The sequence below is a fragment of the Antechinus flavipes genome, chromosome 6 (assembly GCF_016432865.1).
Source record: "Antechinus flavipes isolate AdamAnt ecotype Samford, QLD, Australia chromosome 6, AdamAnt_v2, whole genome shotgun sequence".
Classification (NCBI taxonomy): Eukaryota; Metazoa; Chordata; class Mammalia; order Dasyuromorphia; family Dasyuridae; genus Antechinus; species Antechinus flavipes.
The window spans coordinates 216,260,132-216,272,482 of NC_067403.1; the positions used below are offsets into that span (position 1 = coordinate 216,260,132).

Here is a 12,351-nt window from a genome sequence, read left to right on the forward strand (position 1 = left end):
CAACAAGCCTGAAAAGGCAGAGTTAAGAGCAAATAGTAAAAGCTGCAGAAGGACTGGTTCAGGCTATAGAGATAACAATCTAGAATGTAAAAAAAAGTATTCTAATAGAGTTGTATAAAACTTAAATGGTTTCTGTAGGATGACATAGATTTAGAGTAAAAGGAAGACAGTGGACGTTTAATCCATTTTCTACAGAAATTTATTGTGAGACTCAAATGAGCAACTATGATAGTAAATATAATTCAAATTTGCATAATGCTTTAAAGTTTTACATACTGATTTTGTCATAGCTTTGTGAAGTAGCGCTGGGGGAAAAAGAAAGACCATGGATTTGGAGTCAGAGAACCTGGCTTCCTGTCCCTTTTCTCTTTCTTATAATCTATGTGCCCTTGTTCAGCTCTTAGCATCAGTTTCTGTTAAATAAATAATTTGGCTTAGTTGGCTCTAGGTTTCCTTCCAGCTTTAGATCTATATATCTGATATTCTCATTTTACAGTTGCAGCCTTGGACTCAGTGAAGTAAGTTATTTGTCCATGATTACAGTTAATAATGTTGGAGCCAGGATTTGAACTTAGGTCTTATGAAAAAAGTCCAGTTTAGTTCTTTTACTACTATGTCATAACACCTCCCTCTTTATACATATGTAAAGTGCTCTCTAAATCTTGAAGGACTATATTTAAGCTATTATTATTACATAACAATCTAGTTAAAGAAATGTTAAGTTTTTTAAAAACAGTTTTACATTATTGTATATTTAGGCTCAAAAATAATTAGCTGTTACTTCACTACAAAATATATCCTGATATGATATAATTCTATTCCTTGCTGAATTTTTTTGTTATATATATTGATCTCATATTATGTCAAGTATTAGTTCAACAAAACAAGTTAAAGTTATTATGTCTTTTGAAATTTTACAAAATGTGTTTAATACATTTCAGCTATTAATAATAAATTATTATTTATAGGTTAAATAGACTTGAAGGTAGTATTACTCTGGTCAAAGGAAGAATTGAAGAGGTTGATCTACCTGTTGAAAAAGTAGATGTTATCATATCAGAGTGGATGGTAAGTTATCTTTTTTAAAAAAATGTTGTTTGACATTACATCAATGTCAATGATGTCAATAAAGTTTAATCAACACATGCCTTGGTGTTAGAATCTGGAGGTTTCTTGTGTACTCATTCTGTCAATCATAGCATTGTATGATCATAGATTTAGAGGTAGATTTCTTATTAGTGGCAGTAGAGTCTACCCTTCATTTTATAGATAGGAAATTGAGATTTTGCCTCCTGTTTCTAATATTTCCTAGTAAATGTCATGTATTTTACTTGCAAAATAATAGGTTTTGGTTTTATATAATAAATACAGTACTCAAAAATTGCATAATGAAACTCATAATTATGTTTAAAAATATGTTTAAAATAGAGCTTTAAGATATAGTTCAGTTGTATTTCTAATTAGAATGCCATATTTTAATTTTTTCCTCCTATTCCTTATCTTACTATTATATTACAGAATTACAAAGCATTGATCTTATATTCTTTCAGATTCATAGATTTCAATGGGAGAGTCACTATGACAATCAATGTTGCCTTCATATGGATAGTGTCATTGCCTATGTTTGTTTCATATTGTTTCATGTTCATATTATGCCCCTGGGTCCAGCCTGCTACATCATTACATCAGTGACCTTTGCTCTATAAGTTATTATGATGATGACAATACATATTTTGAAGTTTATATTAAAATCATAAGAATGTAGGAGGAAAACATTTCTATTATTCATAGAGTTGATGAAAATGTATTATTCATGGAGTTGATAAAAATTGATATATATCTGACAGGGAATAAGATGAGGTAGAAAGTAGTAACTCCATTTGGCTACAATATTTCATTACATTTGTTTTGGATTTTTGAACACAATTTTTGACATTAGGTGTTTTTTTTCTTTTTCAAGTTTGCCTGTTCTCTAATTAAAAGCATTAATAATATCTGAATTTAGCCAGGAGCGTCTAAAGATTGTAGCTTTTAACATAGAAATAAATCCTCAGCCTGAAGCTAGGATCAGTGAGTCAGTGAGCCTAATAATTATTTTCTTGTTTCTAAGAAAATATTTTCCTTTCTTTACTAGGCTACCCACTTTAATCAAATCTTAATGGTACCATATTTCTTTCCTTAGAGATATTACAGCTCTGTTGCCAAACTCCAGGGTCAAATGATCTGAACCATTTTTCTAGTCAGTTTTGAATTTAAAAAATATCTGTGAACTAAATTAATGCCAGCTATCATCAAATGCAAAATATTAATTTCATAATTATATTCAACTCTCTTAGCTCTCTGTAACTAATCCTAAGCCAGGTTACCCTGACTCCTGTCATATATCTAGTTTACAATAATTTTATTCATTATTCCTTATATGCTTTAGTTTTTTCCAAATTTTGTGTGGCACAAAAGAATACTGGTGGAAATAAAACTTTTAAACGTAAAAATGTTGCTCTCTTCCCCCACAAAATAAACCAGCTAGCATTTATTAAATGCCAGACACTGTGCTACAGATACATGGAACTTTTCTAAGCCATGTTACCATTCTTTAAACATTGATGCAGGGAAATGAGGGCAGGGCAAGTATTTATTAAGTACTTTCTGTGTGCCAGACAGTATACTTTTACAAATATTACCCCATTGATCCTCACCACAGCTATTATTATCTCTATTTTAAAGTTGAGGAAACTGAAACAGACAGAAGTACCTTGGTCACACAACCCAGTTAAGTGTTTGAGGCAGAGTTTGAATTCAGGTCTTCCTGATTCTTAATTCTTAATCTATCCATCTTGCCACCTAGCTTCCTCTTTGATCCAATAGCACTTTATGGTCCAGTTACACTGACCTTGCTGTCATTCTTCATACATGACATTTCCTATTCCATGCACTTTCACTGTTTCTCATACTCCAGTTCTTAATTCCTGTTTCCCTTAAAATTTCTTAAAGTGTCACTAGCTTTTCTGGATATCCCCAGTTATAAGTATCCTCTTTCTCAAAAATTAGCATATTTTAAAAATATATATATTTTACATATGTGTATATTCTCTTTCCCAATAGAATACAAGTTTTTAGAGGACAAGAAATGTTTCATTTTTGTCCTTGAATCCCTAACCCCTAGCACAGTGTTTGCATTATGGGTATTTAATAAATGCATATCATTTGACTGTTGACTTGCCTTTCACTGAAAAAGTCAAAATTACAAATACTGTCAGTTTTAGTGGATTATAGAGAAATATAACCTAAGCCGGGTAGATATGTTTTAATATTGTTTCATCACCTAGCGCTTTTTAGAACTTTGTATGAATTTTATGTGTTAGATATATTTCTCTTCTTGAATTTCACAATATAGTATTAATTAAAAGGACATCTTTTCTGAGTATAGCTGTCTGCTTTATATGTGTTCTGTCCACTGCCTGATTATTTTTTTTTTGGTTAATTCATATATATATAAATTTTCCAAATTTTTTTTTTTTTTTTTTTTTACTAGAATAGTCATAAAAATCACAGCATATAACCACTAGAAAACTTGAGAAAAGCATTTGGTCAGACAACATCCTGAGCCTATTATAGTATATCTTTCTTAGAAAATAATACTTATAGCTTATATTTCACATTTATTAATATATTCATTTTATTATTCTTTTTTTAAATAATGAAAAAGGGAAGAGACTTTATTTATCAGATTATAAGGGAAGGCTTTCTTCTTTGGACTCCAGAGAGATGTTCTTCATCCTCCAAAGGGGGCTTCTTTAAGATAGGAAATACTGAGTTGTCTGAGCCAGATATTGAAGAAGTAATTTCATGTATATATTTCATTATAATATATACTACAGCAGTAGATGCTCAAGAAATTTTGATGATTAGGGGCTTAATGACTAAAAGGAAGACCAGATTTCCTGAAGATTCCCCAATAAACCATGATAATTGGAAAGTAATATTTAAATATGGTGACTTTCATAGCTCTCTCTTCTCCTTTTTTCTTTCCTCTCTCCTTTTTTATTTCTAAGAAGTGATTTAGCAATTTGACTTAATCAGATGATAATTAAATATTTCGATGCCTACTTTGTATCGGGCACTGTGTTAGGCACTAGGAATACAAAAATAAAAATAGAATAATAGCTACTATTATGTTGTAATGAGAGGACAAAAATAGGCCCATAATATGGATATTAAGTTAACCTTGTTGGGGATTGCTGGGGAGAAAGTGGTGCATGAGTACGTGGTACATGAGAAAGTGGTTCCCTCTTAAAGAACACCATGAATTCCCAGAGTACATAAGGGAGACATCCACACAGGCTGACCAGAAGAATGATAGGAGGGGGTGCCATATGTCAGGAATAGCAAGGCCATTTGACTAAACTGTCAAGTAAATGAGAGGGAGTAGTATCAGATAAGTTTGAAAAGTTATGATGAAGCTAGAACATGAAGAACTTCACTGCCAAACAGGAGCTTATATTACATTCTAAAAGCAATAGGGAGTTACTGAAGTTATTGAGTAGAATGGGATGGGGTGGAGAGACATGGTCAAACTTGTACTTTAGGAAAATCATATTGACTTTTGTGTAGTGAATAGGTTGGCATGGGGAGAGAGCTGAGGCTTTTGCAGTCGTCCTTCAAAGAAAGTAATGGCTGTGTGGGCGGTGAGAAAGGGATGTGCGGAAGAGATGACATTGAGATAGAAACTGAAGGATTTGGCAACTGAGTGGCCATATGGGATAAGGGAGAGTAAGACAAAGAGTTAGCAGTGTTGTGACCAGAAGAATATTGGTACTGTTGGAAGAAATAAGGAAGTTCAGAGAGTGAGCAGGGAACAGAAGGTAATGAGTTCTGTTTTTGGTACTGTTATAAATAAAATTTAAAACCCCCAAAATGTGCAGTAAATGAACAATCTCAGGATGAGTGAAGCAGTTTAAACTTTGAATATGATTCTGGAGAAGTAGGTATAAAAACTCCTTATGGGTTCACACTGATACAGACAGGAGAAGAAGCTTTTGTCCTCTAAAGTTGGGCCCACTCCTCACTTCAGAGTTCTTCCCAAGCCCTTCTTGTTTACAGCCTTCTTCGTCTACCTTCTACATATTGCTCCTAGACATGTTCTTCCTCCCCAGTCATTCATCCCATGTCCAAAAATGGTAGCTTTCTCTGCTCTCAGAGTGTGTCAGGTAGTATGCAATGAGCCCCTTGGCCAGTTTAAACCAGTTTCTAGGCTAATCCCCTTTATTGGGGACTGTGGTTAGGCTAGTTCCTTCTGAAAGCTGATCATTCACTAGTGCTTGTTATCTTACATTGCCTTGAAACTTGCTATGTCTTGTAGAAACCTGATTTTGAGTATTTTTAATATTTGTGTTGAATTTGGAGTAACTAAGGGCCATTCAGTCAGATGTACAATAGGCTGTTGGTACTGTGGGCCTGAAGCACCTAGGAATTAGACATAAATGGTAATTAAGGCCTTGGAGCTGAGGAGGCCAGCAAGAAAGTTGAAAATACAGTGGAAGAAGTCCTGGGAAAGAGTATCACTGTTCACACATAGTGATGTATGGCATAGATGATGATCTAGCAGAAGATCTTAAAAGGAACAATTAGACAACTAGTAGGAGATCAAGATACAGCAATAGCACAAAAACCCAGTAGGGAGGAGTATATAGAAGGAAAAGTGATGAACAGTGGCAAATGCTACAGTGATGTCAAGAAGGAAGAAGATCAATCTTGGCCCCAGAGAAGAGATACGAAAAGTCTTCTTTCTTGTCCTCTCCTCCTTTCCCTCTCTCTTTCTTCTCCCCCTTTCTCCCTCTCCCCTTTTCTTCTTTTCCCCCTCTCCCCTTCTCCTTCCTAGTCCCTCTCTCTCCTTCTCTCTCCCTACCCTCTCTCTCTTTCTTTTTCTCTTTATGGTCCAGCTACACTGACCTTGCTGTCAGTCTTCATACATGACATTTCCTATTCCCTGCACTTTCACTGTTTCTCATAACTAAAATGTCTCCCTACTCTTTCTCTCCCCCCCCCCCCCTCTCTATTTCTCTCTCTCTTTCTCTCTCTTCTCTTTAATTAAAGCTTTTAAAACATATGTGTGGACAATTCTTCAACATTAGCCCTTCCAAAACCTTGTGTTCCAATTTTCCCCTGTTCCCCCATGCCTTCCCCTAAATAGCAAGTAATCTAATATATGTTAAACATAGTAGAAATATACATTAAATCCAATATATGCATACATATTTATACAATCATCATGCTGCACAAGAAAAATCAAATCAAACCAGTAAAAAAAAAGAAGAAGAAAAGGTGAAGCAAAATAAAATGCAAGCAAACCACAACAAAAGGAGTGAGAATGCTATGTTGTGAACCACATTCAGTTCCCACTATCCTTTCTCGGGTGTAGATGGCTCTCTTCATCATTGACCAATTAATTGGAACTGGTTTGAATCATCTCATTATTGAAGAGAGCCATGTCCATCAGAATTGATCATTATATAGTCTTATTGTTGCCCTGTATAATGATCTCCTGGTTCTGCTCATTTCATTTCTGCATCAGTTCATGTTAGTCTCTCCAGGCCTTTCTGAAATCATCCTTGTGGTCATTTCTTACAGAACAGTAATATTCCATAACATTCATATTCCACAATTTATTCAGCCATTCTCCAAATGATGGACATATATTTAATTTCCAATTTCTTGCCACTACAAAGAGGGCTGCCACAAACATTTTTGTACATGTGGGTTCTTTTCCCTTGCTTCAAGAATCTTTGGGATAGAAGCCCAGGGTGTGAACATTTTGCTAACTTTTTGAGCATAGTTCCAAATTGCTCTCCAGAATGGTTGGATCCATTCACAGTTCCACCAACAACATATCAGTGTCCCAGTTTTCCAACATCCCCTCCTACATTTGTCATTATCTTTTCCTGTCATCTTAGCTAATCTGACAGGTGTGGAGTGGTATCTCAGAGTTATCTTAATTGGATTTCTTTAATCAATAATGTTTTAGAGCATTTTTTCATATGATTTAGAAATAGTTTCAATTTCTTTATCTGAAAATTATCTGTTCATATCCTTTGACCATTTATCAATTGGATAATGGCTTGAATTCTTTTAAATTTGAGTCAATTTTCTATGTATTTTAGAAATGAAGCCTTTATCAGAATCTTTGAATGTAAAAGTGTTTTTCCACTTTCTTCCTTTCTAATCTTGTTTGCATTAGTTTTGTTTGTACAGAATCTTTTTAACTTAATATAAAACAAAATTATCCATTTTGTGATCAGTAATGATCTCCAGTTCTACTTTGGTCACAAATTCCTTTCTCCTCCATAGATCTGAGAGGTAAATTATTCTATGTTCTTCTAACTTGTTTATATTATTCTTTATGTCTAGACCATGAACCCATTTTGACCTTATCTTGGTATACAGTTTTAGATGTGGGTCTATACCTAGTTTCTGCCATACCAATTTCCAATTTTCCCAGCAGTTTTTGTCAAATAGTGAATTCTTGTCCCAAATGCTGGGGTCTTTGGGTTTGTCAAATACTAGATTCCTATAATCATTGACTATTTTGTTCTGTGAACCTAACCTATTCTACTGACCAACTTCTCTGTTTCTTAACTAGTACCAAATGGTTTTGATGACTGATGCTTTATAATATAGTTTTAGACCTGGTACAGCTCAGCCACTTTCATTTGCATTTTTTCATTAAATCCCTTGAAATTCTTGACCTTTTGTTCTTCCAGATGAATTTTGTTAACATTTTTTCTAGGTTAGTAATAAAATAGTTTCTTGGGACTTTGATAGGTATAGCACTAAATAAAAAAGATTAGTTTAGGTAGTATTTTCATCATTATATTTGCTTGACCTGTACAAGAGCAATTGATATATTTTTCCATTTGTTTAGATCTGGCATAATTTGTGTGGAAAGTGTTTTGTAGTTATGTTCATATAGTTCCTGACTTTGGCAGATAGAGTCCCAAAGATTTTATATTATTGACAGTTATTTTAAATGGAATTTTTCTTTGTATCTATTGCTGTTGGATTTTGTTAGTGATATATAAAAATATTGATGATTTATGTGGATTTATTTTGTATCCTGCAACTTTGCTAAAGTTGTGAATTATTTTTAATAGTTATTTAGTTGATTCTCTAGGGTTCTCCAAGTATACCATCATATCATCTGCAAAGAGAGATAATTTGGTTTCCTCATTATCTGCTCTAATTCCTTTAATCCCTTTTTCTTTTCTTATTGCCAAAGTTAGCCTTTCTAATACAATACTGAATATTAATGGTGATAGTGGGTAACCTTGTTTCACCCCTGATCTTATTGGGAATGGTTCCAAGTTTATCCTTATTACATATGATGCTTACTGATAGTTTTAAATAAATGCTACTGAAAAGTCATCTCTTGTAAAAGTGAAGAATTGTGCCTATAGAAAATTGAATATAATGTCTTATTTTTTGATACATGGGTTTTTGCTAAATTGTAAGGATAAGCTTTCCTTAAGCAACAGGGAGGAAACTATATTGTGAAACATAGTGTAAAATAATTTGAATTTTAATTGTAAAGAGAGGATGAGGATTTTAAAAATCCATTAAATTTAGCAATTGAGTGGTTTTTGTTAACTTTGTAGAAAACAGTTCTCTGTGAATGAGGTCAGATATAGGTTGCAAAGGATTTAGACTAGAGCAAAAGGAGAGGAAATGGTTGCAACACACATGCTGAGTTTTGCTTTTGTTTTTGTTATTTGTTTTTTGTTTTTTAATTTTGGCAAGGAAGTGCAAGAGAAATAGGTGATTATTTAAGAGAATGGTAGAATTTATTGAGGATTTTTAAAGGATGGGTAAAATTTTGGAGAATTTGTAGCAAGCAATAATAAAGAAATGCAATACTTTGCAAGGAATTAAAAATTGGAGAGGGAAGGATGATCTTGGGGACAATATGCTGGAGAAGTCAGGAAAGAATAGGTTCCAGTATATGTGTAGAATAGTTGGCTTTCATGAGAGGAAGCATATATTCATTAGGACTGGAGTAAAGGAGAAACTAGTGGAAGGAAAATGTCAAGGACTTGTGGAAAAAGAGGAATCTCATAATGAATGATCTTGTTTTTCTCAGTTGAGTTCAGGTAAGTCATGTGCTTCATCCACATATGATTGGGCAGTTATATATCCAAAAACTGAAATGGATTTCTAGCAGATTGTGCGTTAGGCCACTATCATTGTTTAACTAAGATGTTTTAGCTCTGCAGTTCCTCTTCACATAAAATAATATTAAGGGTAATTTGAGAATTTTCCTGTCCAAATGTCATATTGAGTCATCTGGGCAGATGGGGAAATATCATTCATAGCAGAGTATTTAAACCCTTGGCACCACAGTAGGACACTTTAGCTGAGCTGATTCCCTGAGCAACAGATGGTACAAACTGGTGCAAATCTATTTTGAACTGGAACCAGGTTTACTTTCTAAAAAGCATCTAGTGTTTTTAAATTTCCCTCATTGATTGATTTGAATAGGGTTCAATTAGTAAATGCATTTTTCATATCTAGAACTTTATACAAAGCAACACTTAAAATATATATATATATGTATGTATGTATGTATCCTTTTTCTTTGAAAGTATGAAAATTGTAGGGAAATGGGGTAATTTAGTATGCACAATTCTTAGACACACTATGATTTTTATTCTTCCTTTGTTTTGTTAAATAGTATTTAAATTAGGGGGGGAAAGCATACTTTAGTATTGGACACAGATGTTTAATGGATATGTAATTCATTGTAGCAGTGATAGACATAATATCTTGCCATGATACATATCCATTTTATACTGCCATGGTCCACTAATTACTCCATAGCTTGCTGCAGATAAATGCTTTGTCTACAGCTCTGACTACAGCTGTTTATGAATTTTACTTATTGTTTTTGATAGTATTTTATTTCAGTAAGAATTAAATTTTATGAGCAAATCATGTTTGTTTGCTTCTCATTTAGTAGTTTATTATTTGGACTTCAATCTTTTAAGAATATCTGGCCTCATCAACACCTTTCATATTTCTGTTTATAATAGCAGTTCTCATTTTTTAAAAGTATTTTTACTTAAAGGTATACTTTTTTCAAATCCCAGTTTCATTTAATATCCTCCCCCTCTCTCTTCTCGAAAGGTAACTCACATATCAAATAGTGTTTTTAGGGGCAAAAAATGAAAAAGAAAAGGAAAAGGAAAAAAGTCAGCATAACTGGTCAGAACATCAAGAAAATCTGAAAATATGTACAGTGTTCAACATTTTTGGACCTCCCAGTTCTGCAAAGGGTTAGTGAGAAAGTCTCATATCTCTCTTTTTTTTTTTTTTCAGAACCATGCTTGTGTTTTATAATTTTGCATCATTTACTTTTTAAATTTTTTTTGATGAGATTCTTTGCATTTACATTTTATATATATTGTTTTCTTGTCTCTGTTTCATTCTACATCATTTTGAGTAAATCTTTCTGTGCTTCTCTGTATTCTTCACATTCGTCATTGCTTCCAGCACAATAATATTCCATTATATTCACTTGCCACAGTTTCTTAAGCTATTTCTCTATTAAATCTATTTTGTTTTCAATCCTTTGCTTGTACAAAAGGTAGGACAATTTTCATTTACATGCCTTTTATACTACACAAATAATCCTCATAATAATCCTGTGAGATTTGTTGAATTGGTTATTGTCTCTATTCTATAGATGAGAAATTTGAGGTTAAATTTTCTAATACTGTTTGCATATCTTACACTGAACACTCCAAAAAGCCTCAAGAATATTTCAGTAATTCAAAAAAGGTGGTTCTGATTATTCACCATGGGAAAAAAGGGGGAATCAATCCAGACAGTGCTCTAGGAATATTTGAGGGAGAGAATCATTTTATCTGGAGGGAGGAACAGGCAAGCCTTCTCTGAGTTGTTCTCAGAATCTGATTATATAGTTTGACTTTAGTGTAGATCATACAAAAGGAAATAATGGAGAGTAAGACTGAAAGGGAGGTAGAGCCAGCTGGTGAAACCTCGTTGTGGAGTTGGAGTTTGAGTTTGTTCTAAAAGAAAATAGTTGAACCTTTTGAACAAGAGAATAATGTGGTCAGATATTTCCTATAGAAATGTTTTTTAAGCAAGTGTGTGAAGGATAAGTTGAGGAGACCATTAGAAGATCATTAAAATAGCCAATGTAGGAGGTACTGAAGATCTGATCTGAAATAGGGTGGGTTAGGTAGGTCGAAGAGGCAAAATCAGTCGTTGATTCCTGTAGTAGTGCTCTCCTTCAATTTTATATTTATTGTTGTTCAGTGTTTCAGTCGTGTCCAACTTTTTGTTAACCTATTTTGCATTTTCTTGGCAAAAATACTAGAGTAGTTTGCTGTTTCTTTCTCTAGTTCATTTCCTCTAGCTGAGGAAACTGAAGCAAACGAGTTATATTACTTGCCCAGGCTCATACAGCATCATACAGATGAATCTGATTCTAGGCCTTACACTCTGTTGCTCCAAATAGAATATAATCTGAGTTCAGAGACTACTCTGTGTGTGTGTGTGTGTTTTTCTAATCCCCCTGTAACCTTTTAAGATCTCTTTTTTCCCATTGAATTTAATTGGTAAAGATAAGGGAGTGATCAAAACTATAGAATGAAGAAAAATCAAGATTGAGAATTTGGTGAGGGGAAAGGGTGAAGTTTATTGCTTAGTGAATAGGTAATTCATATCGCTTGAGAAATCAGTTTTGGTAGAATAGTGAAGAAGGAAACCAGAATTCTAGGTTCTGAGTAATCAATGAGTAGTAAGATAGAAACCATTAATATAAAATACACTTTCTGGCTGTTTGGTAATGAAAGAGAACATAAAAAGAATAGTATTGGAAACTGAAATTTGTGAGATTTTCTGGTGATGAGTATATTTACATTTGTATAAATTCCTTAGGGTGGGTTTAGGATAAGTAAATTCTTGTTTCTTCCTGTTATAAATGCTGATCTTTTAATATTTAAAAATCATTTTCCACCATTTTCTACTTTACTCTGCTTTAACATTTGGATAAATTAGATATTTATCAATCCAACAACAAATTTTAGTATTGCTTCTTCTTTTGGTAAAGCAAAAATTCTTTAAAGAATTGACTCTTTGTACAAAAATTTATCTATCAGTCCAAAGTGGTCACTATTAAGTTTATATATCATAAGCTTAGAATTATGGATGATCCACATTTGTCTGCCTCATTCAATGCTGCAAATATGGTACTGTGTTTTGATTTTTACTGTAGCAGCCTTCATGTCCAACAATTTATGACTTATCTGTGAACAACTCAAGTCTGCCTCAAGTGAA

General features: G+C 33.3%; 1 protein-coding gene across 1 annotated transcript in view; it reads left to right on the forward strand.

Moving 5' to 3' along the window:
* PRMT3 (protein arginine methyltransferase 3) overlaps positions 1-12,351 on the forward strand; it is a 157,771-nt gene that overhangs the window by 41,201 nt on the left and 104,219 nt on the right. Inside the window, exon 10 of the mRNA XM_051966629.1 lies at positions 969-1,068. Within this exon, the coding sequence (XP_051822589.1) occupies positions 969-1,068 (100 nt within the window). The remainder of the gene's footprint in view (positions 1-968; positions 1,069-12,351) is intronic.